A 16,716-nucleotide genomic window follows, 5' to 3' on the forward strand; every position below is an offset into this window, starting at 1 on the left:
CTGATCCTCTCCAAAAGGGTTAGGAAAGTAGCAGCTTTGTTTTACAGAAATCTCACACGTTTCTCAGAGAAGACTAACAACAACACTGTCTTCTCTCTTCTCCACTCCCTCAAATGCCCTGCAAAGGAGACTCAGGCAGACACCATCACCCTAAAGTCAGAGTGGGGTTTTCCACAGGAGACAAGCCTGAGAATGTGGATCCTCCCCACTTACAGGCAATGATACCAGCATTAGGCTTGTCAGACAAGTTTCTTGTTCAAGGACCTATTTTCCAAACACCTCTATGACTGAAGCAGAATTAAATAAATAGTTCAATCAGTGCAACTGGGAATATGTTATGAAAGCAATGAGGCCATGCCACAGCCCATGGGATACACCAAGCCCCAGAGCCACGTGAGCACTGCTTCCTCCCCAGCACTGGAGCTGGTGAGAGGCAGGGGGCTCATGGCACATATTTGGCACAGCCCTGAGACTGCCAGACACCCCTTCACAAGGGCACATAGTATTTGTGTTGCTCATACCTGTACCTGAGCTTGCAGCTCTCAGCGCTTGGCAGGGGTGTGCTAGCTTTTCCATCAGGCCAAGCTCAGATCACACCAGCAGCTTCAATTCCTGTAATCACCTCACCCTTTCTTATAAACAGTCTGTGATTATTTCCTCAGTTATTTGATGGTAATTCCCTAACACAGCTTACTTAGCAGCAAGGTGCTTCTCAGCAGGAAAAGCCATGTTTTAGGGCATCCAAAGAACTTCACTTCTGACAGCTACGATTGCATAACACGGAGCAAAAGCAATATCCTTGTTTTTTTAAGAGATGTCTTAGAGGTAAACAATCCTGGAGAAAGGACCTGGAAAAGCAGATCACTTCACAGTGTTCAGGATAAACAGCCACATGATTTGCCTTCATTTTCCTGTTCCTTTATCAGTAGTCAGACAGGAACAACAACTGAGGTAACTGAAATGATGAAGCCTACCTGAGACCGGGGGAAGTCCAGGCCATAACTTCTCAGCAAAATGCATGAGTGCAGACAAATCTATCATTTTAGAACTGCTGTGACTACACACCCACCTGACTTGAGTGCTGAAAACAGACCTGGCAATGACTAAAAGAAGGTTTGGTTCCATGAACTAATGAGTTAGGGCCTTGGCTAAAGCTCAGATGACTTTTAGCCTTTTCCCTACTCTCTCTCCTCTCCCCCTTCCTTGCCAGGGCTCAAACTTGCTACGAGGCTTCCTACTAAGACATCATATTTTTAAGCAGCCAGGCTCAAAACAGAGCCCACATCATCCTCCACTTCAGCCTGTAGCCTCCAAGCAAGTATATACACAGGTTTGGACTCCTAAAGACTGTTGGCAAGCTGATGCTTAAAAAAAAAAAAAAAAAAGCAATGTAACAGCATACCCCTGAAGCACAAACAGATGAACGGAGTTCTTCAGTAGTGGTACTTCACTATGAAACCACTGCTCTTCTGCAACAGCACTCCCGTACCCCAGCTCCCTAGGGCTGTCTAGAGCAAGCAATTGCATACTCATACATAGTTCAGGGGTACCTTCTTGGCAATACAGTGCTGACAAACAGCAATTTCCCATAATCTACAATTTCAAGCACATTTATGAGCTTAATCCTAATAACACAAATAAAACCAGATGTGGAATTCACATAAGTCATTCCCTGTGAAAAATCTGCCCACATTTCCCGCATGCATCTTTCTCAACAAAGCACCAGCCTGCACAGTTACCACCCTTTTCTTCCTTCCCCTTTATCTGGAAATAGTGGCAGTTCAGAGCAACTGGGATGGATGCACAAGGGAGACAAGGCTGGCACAGGGCCTTTCCAGTGACTGATTTTTCTCCCAGTAAAGGTATTCCTCCATTTGTACCTATCAGAGTGTTCTATGACTCACGGACAACCTCAGAGTTTACATGCAGGGATCTGACTCCAGTGGCTGCAGTCTCTCCTCTGAAATCTTGTCCCAGCAATGCTTTGGAGGCTCAGATGCTGCACCAAATCACACTGCATTTCTCTTCTGCATCCTACTTGGGCTCTGGCCCCAGACCACTGCATGTCAGGGACCTGCTCACAGAGCAAATGCAAGGACAATGACCAATGTTAGCTAACAAATTCAGAGGGGGGGGGGGGGTGCAGACACAAGTAGAAAACAAAGCCTCTCGGCCTGAGTAGCTGCTTGCCCAAAGCCACACTCAGCTCCCTGCCAAGGCAGAGTCCCCAGGAGGCCCTGGTGCTGCAGGTACAAAGTGTGGCACCATGGCATTGCTGCACCAGACCCAGTAGACATGAACCATCATTGGGGTTGGGCTTGCTCCAGGCAGCGTCATATTTTACAGCCTGCAATGTGCTTGCATGCATCTCAAGCTCAGCAGCACTGATGAGTACCTACAGCAAGTTTTTAAGAAGCATGTCCAGATTTTAAGGGGAGGAAGCTCATTCTTTCAGGGATGAGACTAATGTCATGTTGAACTTCCCACCAATACCAGCTATGCTTCAGCAGCCCTTGAAATTTATGCTTTGTTTTTGGGGGGGAAGGGGAGGTAGAGGGGGTGAGGAGCAGGGGGAGGAAAGCTCTTCAAGGCGCTGTCCAATGTCCAATAAGAAAAAATCTCAAGGCCCAATACTTCCCCTCATGCAAGTAGTTTCAGATGCTGCCTGCCCCTGAATCTACAGTTTTCTTAACTTTTGTTCTTGCCTTCTTTTCTTTCAGGGTAACAATTTTAACTTTTGCCCTCAAGGAAGCCACATACACACCCCAACACTCCAAACCCCCATGACATCAGTTCTGTAGAACAGCAGACAGCTTTAAGCCTTCTGACCTGATCAAACTATGGGGACATCCACCTTAAAGCAGAGGATATAAACTTTCCAAGTCATGAGATGTTTTCCCACACCTCTTGCCATCAGAAAGGTGTTTTTTTCCCCTTGTCCCAATACAACCATTCTAGGATGAGCCTTGCTACAGTAACTTCTTCCTCAAGCTCTCAATCCCAGCACAGTCCCGGGAGGAGCTGTGTACTTGCAGCCTCACTGGTAAGTGCCATCTCAAGTGAAAGCCCCAGAATACTGGGGCATCACTGTGTACTTCATCCTGCCCACTAGAAAATGGACACCAGCCTGCAGAAGAAGTGTGGTTCAGTTATCAGTGCTGTTCAGAAGCACAAAGTGATCAGGCATTAGGGCTGATGCTTATCTAATATGGGAACATGGAGTTTTTAAACCAGAGGACAGCGTACTCAGGCCAGTCACTGACCCCTGTGCGGGCACACAGAGCCCCGTAGCCCCCAAGGCAGGGCCAGTAGTCCAAGCTGCTCACTTCCCTGCAGGCAATGGCTACAGGAAGAGTTGCAGGACTGCTGGGTGTCAGCTCCCAGGCAGACTTTGATGAGTTTCTGCTTGGTACGTTCCCATATACACGCACTGGATGAGCAGGGAACAAACAACAATTAGAGGGAGGCAGGCGCACTGCCCCTGCCCTGCGCTTTGCCAGAGGCTTCCTGCCCACATACTGTGGCTCCCCAGTGCCTCAGTGAGCCAGAGCACTGGCCATCCCACCCTGCTGGCAGTGTCGCGACAGAGTAATTAAAAGCAGAAGGCCTAAGAGCTGCAGGCAAGCACTGGTGGTTTGCAGCTGCATCTTATGGGCGGCTGCGGGAAAGTTTCAGCACTTCAGCTGAAAAAAAAAAAAAAAGAAAAAGACACCCAGCACCAAGCTCACGGCCCAACAGTCCTGTAAGGGGTACCAGGATGCTTCAAGGCTGTGTGATGAAGTGCTTCAGCATTCACCCACACAGTCCAAGTACTTGCAAATGATGGCATCATCTTCCCAACCAGCAGACAGATAGCAAAGACTGCTTGTGAAAACCCTGTAGCTGGAAGTCTCTTCCTGTGCTGCTTCCCCCATACCTTGTTTGATCCACAAAGAATACTCCCAATTAACACGTGCCTGCTTGCTGCTCTCCCTGCATAGCACCCTGCTCGAGCCCAGTGCTGCTGCACAGAAGGGATGGGACAGTCGTTAGGAACTAAGCATGACACTTCCAAGCATTACTCTGCACTAATCTAATGTTGTTTTTCCTGCAGCAGCCCCACCGCTCACAAGAGCATTGGCAGAGCTTTGAGAACTGCTGGCATTCACCCACGTGCTCACTGGAATTATGTCATAAATTATTCCACATGCAGGCTGCTACAACAGTCATCAACTGCCTATGGAACTACAGTGACAGGTTAAACCAAGGCCAGCATCCACCTCTGCATATCAATGAATATCCTGAGTTGGAGGGGGACCCACAAAGATCATCTAGTGCAACTCATCACAAATTAAGTTTGGACACTGCATTCAGTTGAGACTCTCCATCCCTGTTATGTTTGTGCTTGAATGTAAAGCAAAAGTGGTCAGACTTGGACTTACTTTTAATTCCTGCCCTCCTGTCAGAACTTGTGCTGCAGCAATCCATGTCACTGCTTGCAACCAGTGTTAGAATTAACCCACACTTGGGATATTTTTCCTTGATATACCCCAAAGAAAACACCAGAAATTCTGTCCAGCTGCCCAGACCCTTCCCCAGACAGCCAAGCTAAACACATACCTGCTAGAATTCAAAGTCTTGTAACCTTACAAATTCAGATGACAAGTATTCTAATGCACCTTGCTGAAATATACTGCTTCAGGACAGCTTTTAGAAAGGAAGAATTAAGTATTTTGTAAGGCTGTTGCTCCAAATGTCAGTAATTATAAGGACTTGCCTTTACCTTGCATCTCCTGCAGTTATTTTATGCTGTAGCTTTGAATACACACGACTCACATACACCTCAGTCTCTTTTTCATCTCAGAGTGGACACACAGGTCCCAGGCTGACAATTCTAGACTTCATTTCCAGGCTGGATCTCAATTCTCTTTTTTCCCCCCCAGAAGCACTGGGACAGGAAGCAGGGCATGTCAGGTAAGCAAAGCAGTGAACTATCGAGCTTGGCCAATTGTGCCAGCACATACCAGGGAACAGCTGAGCACGAATGACTGTGACAGATGAGCAGGGGTGCAGCAGAGCAAGCCAGCTCCACTGCCGCACGCTTCATCTCCCTGCACAGCACAGATTTAAAGACCTGCCAGAGCAGGTAAATCCAATCACAATCTCATGGAGCCAAACTTAAGGATTTGGGAAGACAAGCACCTCAACGCAAACGCAGCTTGCTCCGAGCAAACATTGCCTGTAGAGGACTTGGCAATCTTGGTTCACATGAAGGAGCGCCCTGCTCTGACGCTCTACAACTCCAAGTGTTGTAGACCTGCTTACCCCAAAACTGGGCCACAATTCTCATGCGTAGTACATGCTTTTGCCCTTGGCTTGAGTTATTTAATGAGATACACTAAAGCAAGTGAACCGCTGCAGCACACAGCTTGTAAATTCTGCACAGGCCGGAGATGCGGCAGCCTCCTCCACACCACTCACAGCAGTAATGCATGCTGCCGCATCAAGCCTTGTATGAGTTGCTCACGCTTCAGGCTGCCTAGCAGCATGAAAAGGCACAAGCTGGAGGCAAAGTCCCGAAAGCAGGCTTCTCTAGTCCACCTACCTGCATAGAAGCCAGGAGCAGAGCACCAGAGCATCCATCCCAACAAGGAGAAATGGTTTCAAACTAAAAGGGGAGATTTAGACTGGACAGAAGGAATTTTTTTTTTTTTTTTTTAAAAACAGTGAGGGTGGTAAAGCACTGGAACAGGTTGCTCAGGGATGCAGTGGATGCCCCATCTCTGGAGACACTCAAGGTCAGGCTGGACAGGGCTCTGAGCACCTGATGTAGCTGTAGGCATCCCTGTTCATTGCAGGGGAGTTGGACCAGATGCCTTTTAAGAGTCCCTTCCAACTCAAATAATTCTATGATCTGCATACTCTTCTCTTGGGACTTTAAAGGGGGCTTATAAACAGGAGGGAGACTGAGTTTTTACACAGCCTGGAAGCAGCAGGACTAAGTGAAGTGGTTTTAAACTAAAGGAGAAGAGATTTAGATCAGAAGTTAGGTGCAAATTCTTCACACAGAGTGTGGTGAGGCCCTGGCATATATTGCCCAGAGAAGTAGTGGGTGCCCCATCCCTGGAGGTGCTCAAGGCTGGGTTGGATGGGGCCCTGGGCAGCCTGATCCAGTGGATGGCAGCCCTGCACACAGCAGGGAGTTGGCAGTGGAGGGGCTTTAAGGTCCCTTCCAACCTAAGCCATTCTGTGATTTCACGACTTCTTACTGCATGTTTTACATGGGAACAAGCCACCTATTTCATTTTGGAAACACCAACTGCTCTTTAGCCTACGTGAACTTTATGCTCCCCTTCACTGCATGTAAGCAATATGACAGCTAGCACATCTGGATTTATACTTCCAGCTTTCTGGCTCATCTTACTGGAAGAAGTCATCAGGTTGCTTGGTTAGGCTACACAAAAAAAATTGCTTTCCTTAGGTTACATCAAAACCAAGTAAGAACATCCCATGGAAAAACTACTTTCTGAGCAACATTCCTGGCAGGGCCAAGACCTGGGGGGAGCATGGCTGTGCTATTTAACAAGGCTACAATTTCAAATAATAGTTTCGTTTAAGCAACAAAACCCTAACACCTCTAGCTTTGATGTTTAAATATTTCTAGCCTGTACCAGACAAACTCACCATGTTTTAGAAATGCTTTATGTAAAAACTGCCCTCAACCTTATTTACATAAGCCCACAGAAACGAGGTTGGCAGAGTTACTCATACTGCTCACTTTTAAACCCTTCTTACTTATTGAAATTATTTGTTAAATCCCTGCAAAAACATCAACTTACCATTAAAATAAGCAATATGCAGTTTTCTTGAAAGAGTTTTAATTAAATGCATTTAGTCTGGAAATGCTTCTGTACCACAATATCTCTCTATGGTTGGTGCTATCTTTATGAAGCTAGCTATGGCTGTGCTATTAATCCATTCATTACAGCTACGCACTTCAAGAAAAAAAGCAAGGAGAGGAATTATCATTCGCCTTACATGTGGCAAAAACAAGGGCACAGCAAACTGAAGCTCTTCACCCAAGACCACTCAGCAAACTGGGGCCAAATGCTTGCAGCCTGTCTGCCACATAAGCCCTAATTATCAGTGCCTCCAGTGGGTCTTGTAAGCAAGGCTCTAATAATGAATTGCTGCAGAACTCTAAAGGCAAAATAGCCAAAGCGATTTCCAACAGGATGGATATTCAGCTACCCAGAAACACAGAACCTGAGGTCCCCTTACACCACTACTTCTTGGCAATCACGTAGCAGAAAGCAAACAGAGTTGTTCTTTCTTTGTCCCAGTGACTACCTACTGCATACCTCAGAAGGCAGCACACTAAAGAAGTTTAGCCCCAACTTTCAGTCCTACTTCTATGCAGCTCAGAGAATCAGGAAGGGTTTATGGCTGCGCTTTGTTGAAGAGTTGGCCACTGGCCAAAGCTGAGATTTGTGCGCAAGTTTCCTCAAGTGTAACTCAGTTCCCCAACGTGGTGCTGCTTGCCACCTCCAATGGAAACTGGGAACTTGTGCCACAGTGACCAAACTCCTCTTTACCAGAAAACCGAACCAGACTTGAACATTTATTAAGCCTACAAGAAACAAAAACATATCACTCCACAAGAGCTCACTCAAAGCCATGAAGGATGGCTGCATCCAGACTGCCTTGGGGTTCGTGTTATTACTTCTAAAACAGGTCCAGCACAGTGGACCCTTCTTCTGATTCCAGCACACAAGCCTCAACACCCATTGGGGAGCACCTTCCCACAAGCAGGAAGGCAGCTCACATCCTCATGACTAACCAACCTCTGAAAGCAGGTTTGAGAGGGCGGGGGGCAGAAAGAACCATAACTAGGTCAAATGCTTCTAGAAAATGCCAATTACCTTATGTATAGTAGATCACATACAAATGTCACTTAATCTCGGCTTGCTGTTGTCAGATATTAGCTGAAATCCCCCACATGGCCTCAGCTGCCATATTAAAGTACCATGTATTCAATATTAATGAGACAGATGAAACAGAATGAGATTAGGTTGGCATTTTCAAAGATAAAAGACACTTTGTGACAGAAAAGTATTCCTTTAAAGCACAAAGATTTTTCTTGGCTTGGATACTGCACACAATACTCAGGAAACGAAAGAAACTATTTTCAGAAGTATTAAAAATCTTCATCTTGGATTCTACAAGCCAACCAAGTATTATCATAAGAAACAATGGATACAAATAACAGCAAGCAGACTTCCTTAGCCACAGCTACAGAGAGTTTTAGAGATAGAGTTGCTGACACGGGATCGAGAAGTGACTCTGTTTTCAGTGTCTGCACCCTTGTGCCTGCACACACACACAAAAAAAACAACTTGAGCTCAGATCTCTGGGACTGATCAAGGCACAATGAGAAGTACCACTGTTTAACTTGGATGTGAAATAAATCTGGGGGAGGAGAAAGAAGAAACATATAGGTGCAGTGGTTAAGTGGTACGATTCACCACTGTAACAGGTCTCCAGAGGATCAGGCAAGATCTCCAGTACTCTTGAGGTACTGACAAAAATTCAAGGACTGTGTGTATGTTCAGTTTCAGGCAGCTACATTAAGATCTAGTCACTGCTGGTGCTTACTACTTGCAATATACCTGCTTGCAGCATGACCACCTCATCTTTTAACCACGGAAGCTGGCAATAAATGAGAACTGTTTCCAGTGACTTACCAGCAATTTCTGAAAAACTTCAGTCTTGACAACATTTCAAGTTAGGCTGTTTCTAAGTAAGCTCACTTCACAGATATGTCAGAAGCCTTATTCTACTGATTAACACAAAAAGAGACAATGGAGAACAGAAATCTTTAGTCATATGCAGAAGCAAGAAAAGGACAATCTAGGACATGTATACACAATTCTGAATGTTTCCTACGCAGCTCTGAAGGATTTGGGGTAATGCACATTATTACAGACACGTGTCAAGAATGAGTGTCAGCAATAAGCAGACTGAATCAGCCTTGGGCTGATAGGTCTTCACTGCAGTTTAAAGGTGATGATTTACATGCCTTGAAATGCAAAGATTTGGCTGTTGGGAAACTCGACCTGAAAGCACAAAAGCAGATTTGTAGTTCCATCTCCAGTGCAGCCTGTGCTCCTGTACTTTGCTGGGAATCATTTGCAATGCACTCCTGCAGAAGAGGGAAATACAGCTAGCACTGTCACTGAGCAAGCCAAGCAAGCTGTTTACCAAATCATCCTCTCCCATTTCATGACCACCAGCCTGTCACCGGCTTCATTTAAACCACGCTCAAGTACTCAGGGAAAGCGTCGGGCACACTCCGTGCAGTTAGTGCTCATCTGGCAAATAGTCAGTGGCCTCCATTGCTTGCAGAAGGTAACCAGCTTCATGCTGCACTCAGTTAACCTCCCAGCACACCGCCCATGGACTGCAGAACACCTTCAGATCCAAACAGGTGAGTCCTGAAGATCACGAATAGATTTCCCTCAGGAGTCAAAACACTGCTTCTCCCCTTCCACACCCATCACATGGAAGAGGTTATGATAATTCCTGAGTAAAATAGATGAGATGCATGCAGATCTCCAGAAACAATCCTTTTTTCAGCTACTGTTTTCATAGGCATCAGCTCTCAGGAGCCACTGGCAAAGACGACAACATCTGTGGCAAAACCAAAACACCCCAACAAGCCTTTTCCTATCAGCTTTTGCCCAGTATTCATGACCTGATCTGGTAAAGAAATTACCTGCAGTCACAGTGTTTCATTAAGCTATTTTAAACAGCTAGATACTGTCCAAAAATAAACCCCGGTTGCAGAAGCAGTAGCAGAAGATTCACTTTGGTAGTACAAGAGATCTAAAGAAGCTACAAGCAAAGATAAATATATTTTATATGTAGATAACAGCAGTCTGATTTTTGCCATTGCCTTACATGGGACAACACTAAGGAACACAAAAACCCAAACCTATAAGAAAAAGATTCAGCTCCTCCAGATTTTCAGCAGTTTCAGGAGCATTTAGTGCAGGTTCAGCTCCTAAGGTAACTTCTCCAGAGCCAAGAGCAGCCCCTGTTTTTAAGTAAGACCTGAGCTATCTCTGGGACTCCTTATCAATCGCAGAGTAAAGCACAAAGATTGTGCTAGTGAAGTGGCTATTACAGCCTTTACTAGGAGAAGGAAGGGACATTTGGGGCAATTTTTTTTGTCAACGTTACTGCTCTTTATTAAGACCCTGCATTTGGTTTTCTGTTTCTGAACAGGAGCACTCTTGACCAGCGTTAGCACTGTATGCCAACAGCACCGTGGTGTTTATCTGAGCCATTATCACGCATCACTTCGTACAGCAGGCTGGAGAGCTGTTCAGAGAGCTGGAAACTGTACCTAAAAAAAGCCCGAAGAACTGTTAGAGCATTTGTTTATTTTAAATCACCTGGTTGTACCCAACTGCTCTGAGATGAAATTGGTTTGCTATGTACCCCTCCTGCAAGAGGCACTGCAGCTTACAGGGATGGGAGCCTGGAGCCAAACCAAGCCAACGAGGCCTGACAAGGCAGAAACCAGGATAAGACTCTGTCCCCTTCTGCATCTCTCCTGCAAGGAGAGCCACAATCTGCCGCGCAGCCTCATACCCACGCTCAGTGCAACCTCCAGAGAGGGGGCAGCACACCAAGGGCACAGCCTCAGACAGCCCTGGGGTGGGCAGCCAGCACAGCCATCCGTCTTTCCTGGAGGCTGGGAGGATGGAAAGGGGGCACAAAGCCTCAGTGATGAGTAAGTATTGCACTTGTCAGGTGCATGCTGCTTAATCAATATGTATCATTATTTCAGGGCATTACTCAGACACTTGAACTGATTCCTCATGATCTCAGCTATGCAGTCACTGAATCATTAAGGTTGGAAAAGACCACTAAGATCATCTAGTTCAACCATTAACCCATCACCACCATGCCCACTAACCACGTGCCTAAATGCCACATCTACACAATTCTTGAACACCTCCAGGAATGGTGATTCCACTACTTCTCCAGGCAGCCTCTTCCAATGCCTTACCAAGAGAAGGTTCTTCCAAGTATCTCCACCCACACTCCACCTCATCCCCAGCATCTCTCAGATGCACTTTCATCAGCAAGGACCTCCAGACAACAATACAAACACCCCCAAGGACAAAGACCGCCATTCTTGTCCCTCATTTCTCCATCAAAAAACAGGGGGCCTGGTGGCTCTGATCCATCCTCCAGCACACACAGAAGCAGCTTTCTGAAGGCACCACCCCACAGCAAAAGCCAAATCCACCAATTCTTCAGCTCCATCAGCTCCACTGTACCTTTCCCACATTCATTCCCTTCCCTCCATGGTAACTGGCAATCTCTCATTGTAAAGAATTTTCAAAACAGACTGAAGAGTGCTTTTTTTTGTTGTTGTTGCTTTCCCCCCCTCTTGGACAACATCCTCCATGGCCCCTCCACAAAATTTGCATTCCAGCTTCATCTTCCATCACTTTGTTTGACTCACAGGAGTTGGAGGTAATAGCACGTGTACATTTACGTTAGCATTGCTCCTTCAGCCAGGCCAGGCTACAATTCTGTAAACATTTACAATAAACAAATAAAGAATAGGGGAAGGAAGCCAGAGCCCTCTTCCACACTCTGAACTGCTGAGATACCGTACAGAACTGGTCAAGATGCTTGGAATGAGCCCAGAAGGAGGGTCCCCTATCTAGGGGGATGCAAGTGGCTAATCTCTGACAGAGCCAGAGCAGATGACCATATGCACATTGCCACCCAGATGAATGTTTAAGCATACACATGGCTTTCATCAGCTGCAAGGTCCCCTGGCAGCTCCTGGCACCAGTCCTGCAGAAGTTTTGCTTATGCACACCTTTACATTCACATACTGAGATCAGCTTCTATTAAGTCAAGGAAATTACAAGCACTATGATACACATGTGCTTTCACATCTGTGGGATTGAGGCCTTAAAATGAAAGCCACCCATCCCACCGAAACACACCCTACTTAGCTACAATTAAACACAGACACTTCAGAGCAGCTTGAGGAAGTTATTTTTTATGCATGCTTTTACAATTAACATAATGCTGTATCCCATCAGAATGGGAAAGATTGTGACTCGGGAATGTTATCTCAGTTTTAAGAAATCAGACTGAATCAAGAAGTGAGTTGGTTTTTCTCCTTTCTTTCCCCCTTCCTTCAACCCTATCCCCAACAAGAGGTACTGCTCTGTGCCCTTGTAAGTTATGCTGATTAAGAGCTTGAAAAGGCAAATGTCCATCAGCTTTGCTATATAATTATTTCTCCAGCCTCCCTACCGCCTCCTTAACAACACAGCAGCATGCAAAGAGGCAGCAGCAGAGAGGATTAGATAAGAAGGGTATGAGATAAGCATCCAGCACCTACCAAACATCAGCCCACCTTTCTTCATCTCTTGTTCCCCCAGGGTAAAACAACACCTCTAAAAGCACCAATCCTGGAGGATAGAGGTGTTCAAGAAATGTGGCACTGAGGGACGTGGTTAGTGAGCAGAGTAGGGATAGTTTGATGGTTGGACTGGATTTTCTTAGAGTTCTTCTCCAATGTTAATGATTTTATGATGCGTGGTCCGCCCAGTGGCTGCTTATGAGGAAGCCGAGTCCCTCACCCCCCTCCCCCCCCCCGCCACACGCACACGGCTCTCACACTGACAGACACTTTATTCTGCAGGCAGGGTGCATGCAGTCAAACCACCACGCAGGCTGCAGGGAATTCTGTTTCGGAATTGCTGCGGACCACGACTCACCAAAAGCACGAGAGGGTGAGCAGAGGTTTAAGAGAACCAAGTAGAAAAAAAGCAGAGCTCACACACCACCAAACAGCAACGGTCCGACAGATCCAGAAACAAACCTAAAAGGAGACCGCCTCACCTCACCCCACTCGCATCCCGCACGCAGCACGAGGGGCTGCATTCCAGCCCTCAGCCCCATCTGCTCCACACGCAGGCACTAAGAAAGTTGCAGGCGGGTGGGCCGAGCCCCCTCCCTCTCTCCCTCCGCCAGCCGACAGCGCACAGAAGCGCATCCCTCCCTCCAGCGGGGCGCGGCGGAGCTCCGCTCACGCTTCTGCAAGCGGAGCGCTCAGACTCCTCGTTTTCCCCGCATCAGACCGTGTGAGTTTTTGTGCTGATTATCTTTCTTCCTTCTCCCTACAAAAGCGAACCCTTTTGTCTCTCTGAGCACGGGTATAAATCCATAAGAAAAGAAGCGAACGAACAAACGGCAGCCACCAACCCGCCGCCCGGCAACGCTCGGGCTGCGCAACGCGCCCCCCGCACACCCGCGCAACGCAGCCCGCGGCAGCGCGCTCCCCCCGCAGCCCCCCGCGCCCGCGCCCGCACCCACCGCCGCTCTGCCCACGGCCACAGCCATCGCTACACTCCCCGCCGCCTGCTGCTGGGGCTGCAACATGGCCACCCGGCGGGGCGGGCCCGCTCCCGCCCCGCCCCGCCCCGGCCCCTCCCCGCCCCGCCTCGGCCGGGGGGAGCTCGTAGGGCCGGCGACGAGGCGAGGTGTGGGTGCTGTATGCTTTGTGCACGCAGGGATGGGGCTTCGAGCGGAGGGCTCAAACCCCAGAAGGCCCCAAGGGCTGATTCCCTGCACGCGTGAAGGGCGTTACAGCCCTTGAGTCCAGGCGCTGCCGCCGCTAGCAAAGATGCTGCGGCCAGGCTCCCTCTCCAGTACCTTCGTACAGACCTCCCAGGGTATGGCCACTCGCTCTGAAAGAGCAGGGAACAAAACCCGGCAGGACAAGGAAACGTACTGCACTCTGCCTAGATCACAGCTACTGTAGTTCCTCACATTCCTCATTCTTAAAAGAATGAGTTCCTCATTCTTAAAAGTTCACTGCTGTGAACAAATCTGTCCTCATGCAAAAGGCATTGTGATCTTTCATTCCAGAGACCCCACGGGGACTGACTGCATTTTTCCAAAGCTATTTTGCACCATTTTGCAGCAATATCGTGTCACTGCTTTCCCAACTGCGTATGCCAGCTGCGGGGTAATTTGTTAAGATTGCAGTGGACGTGAACATACACAGGTGAACACAGAACAGAGGTTAACTTTCCTGCTGGTTAAAATCAACCACAGGTGTATGGCTCCCTAAAGAAAATGTCTTCTTTCACAACAGGAGGCTGTGACACTGAATGGTGAGCTCCTTTTTTCTTAGTGCCAAAATGCTGCTTCTTCCTGCCCTCATTTTGTGATTGGTGCTACTCGCAACTTACACCAACATCCCCTAAAGAACCAAAAAGCCTATTCTACCCAGAACACTCAAAAAGGGCAATACTGAGGGAAAGATATTGTGGCCCTAGTGTGTGTCCAGAGAGGGGTAACAGAGCTAGCTGCGAGGGGTCTGGAGCACAGATCTTATGGGAGCAGCTGGAACTGAGGTTGTTCAGTTTGGAGGAGGCTCAGGGGAGACCTTATGGCTCTATACAACTCCCTGAAAAGAGGCTTGTGGTGAGGTGGGAGTCGGCCTTTGCTCCCAGGTAACAGCAATATGATGGCCTTCAGTTGCCTCATGGGAGGTTCAGGTTGGGTGTTAGGAAAAATTTATTCTCCAAAAGAGCAATGATGCATTGTCATGGGCTGCCCAAGGAGGTGGTGGTGTCACCATCCCTGGAGGTGTTCAGGAACCATGGAGATGTGGAGCTGAGGGACATGGTTAGTGGGCACGGTGGGGAAAGGCTGGTGGCTAGATGTGATGGTCTTAGAGGTCTTCTCCAGCCTTCATGATTTTCCAACCTTGGTGATTCATGATTCTGTGAAATTCAGCCATGCTGAAAGCTCCCACCCACAAGTGAAAGCAATCAACTTATGGAGTTGATCTTGGTCCTGCAGATACTTCAGCAGTCACTTAATGGTACCTGAGTGTGTTCCACCAACTTCAAGCAAAAGTCTTACAGGGCAAGGGCTGTGTTTCTCAGGAGGAAAGCCCTCCAGTTTTCATTGTAAGTGAGGTCATGCTTGGCAGTGTTATTTAAATGAGAATACGATACCAGCAAAAGCTGTAAGATGCCTCCTGCTCACACCGCAGTTAATTAAACCAAACAACATTTTCATAGCAATGCTGCCATTTGCTGCTGTTATTTACTTAAACTTTTTATCTCCCCAGTCTACCCCGTTTTCTTGTTTGAAATCGCAATTATGTCATTATGCTCCACACATTTAATCTGCTGAGGGCATGCTGCTATCACACACCGGGCTGTGAGTGCAACCAAGGGCTTAGAAGGAGAAAGGTTTCTATGCCTTGGAGAACTGTGCCAAAAGCAAGTGCAGGACAATAAAATATTGACTTCTCAGATGTTCCTTCTCCCAGCACCTATGTCCTACCCGGGTGAATGCTGCTGATGAGATGTAGCCACAGTCTTCCACTATGCCACACCGAAAACCAAAAGCAGGATGTAGTACAGTATCAAAGCAACTCGCAGTTGCCACTGAAACAACCTGCATCCAGACGCACAGCAAAACTTCCAGTGCTTTGCTGAAACTGTAACTTCTAACCTAAAGAGTTTCCTTCAGGGCTGTTCCCTATATTGCAGAGGTTACATTTTAGCAGTCCTGCAGCTCCACAGTGCAATTTATCAGGCAAACCAGCCTGTTGCAGAAACTACTACAGCTTCCAGTCAGCAATCCAAAAGCACAGACCTGCAAAGCTCAGCTTCCTGAGAGCAGCACCATGCACACATCTGTTCTTGCAGCCTCCAGTGTTGCCTTAACATAGAAGTGCGTACGAAACAAAGGTGTGCCATTGAATTCCTCCATTCACTGATGCTTGATGAACATTGTGGAGACCTATCAGTGGATGTGAGCAAGGTGGGTGATGTGAGGTGGTGGGTGATGCATTTCAGCAGTGGCAACAGAGATGTGAAAGACAAGCCACGCTCCAGACAGCCATGCACAGCTGCCACACCACAAAATGAAGAGCATCTCGATCAGCTCATCCACACAAATCGGTGGATTACAACCAGGGAACTGTGTACGGCACTGAATATTGGTTTCAATGGACTGAAAATGATGGTGGTAATGTTGGAATATCACAAAGTTTGCACCAGATGGGTCCCACAAATGCTCACACAGGAACAGAAAGAACACTGCATGCAAGTTTATCAGGATCAAATGAATCAACACGAGGCTGAAGGTGACAGTTCCCTCGATCACATCATCACCAGTGATGAGACGTGATGTCATCACTATGAGCTGGCATCAAAACAGCAGTCTGAGGAGTGGCGACATTTGAATTCCCCATCAAAGAAAAAGTTCACGAAACAGCCCTCGGCGGGTAAAGCGATGAGCTCTCTCTTGTCGGATAGGAAAGGGGTGATCCTTCTGGCTTCCCCAGAATCCAGACATACCATCAACTCTGACTACTGCATTGCAATGCTGACTAAGCTGAAGGCTCAAACTTTCCATCAGGCCAGAGAAGAAGGCAAGCTATCTCTTGCAGCACAGTAACACCAGGCCCCACACCTATTGTATAGTCCAGATTTGGCACCTTCTGACTTCCATCTCTTCAGGCTGATAAAAGATGAACTGAGTGGGCAATGTTTTCCTAGCAAGATGTCATCACAGGAACTGTGAAACGGTGGGCCACTTCAGCTGGTACAGATTTTTGTGAGTGTGGCATGCAGGTTCTTGTTTATCACTGACAAAAATGCATAGTTA

The 16,716-nt window shown here is 47.4% G+C and overlaps 1 protein-coding gene across 3 annotated transcripts in view; it reads right to left on the reverse strand.

Moving 5' to 3' along the window:
* Positions 1-13,496, reverse strand: part of SEPT11 (septin 11) — a 48,452-nt gene extending 34,956 nt beyond the window's left edge. For 2 of the 3 annotated variants that reach the window (XM_021397280.1, XM_021397278.1), the window contains exon 1: positions 13,396-13,496. In XM_021397280.1, the coding sequence (XP_021252955.1) occupies positions 13,396-13,461 (66 nt within the window). In that variant the 5' untranslated portion in view covers positions 13,462-13,496. Of the gene's footprint in view, positions 1-12,921; positions 13,039-13,395 lie in introns of those variants that run through there. The other variant, XM_021397279.1, reaches the window with a different exon arrangement.

The sequence above is a fragment of the Numida meleagris genome, chromosome 4 (genome assembly GCF_002078875.1).
Source record: "Numida meleagris isolate 19003 breed g44 Domestic line chromosome 4, NumMel1.0, whole genome shotgun sequence".
Taxonomy (NCBI): Eukaryota; Metazoa; Chordata; class Aves; order Galliformes; family Numididae; genus Numida; species Numida meleagris.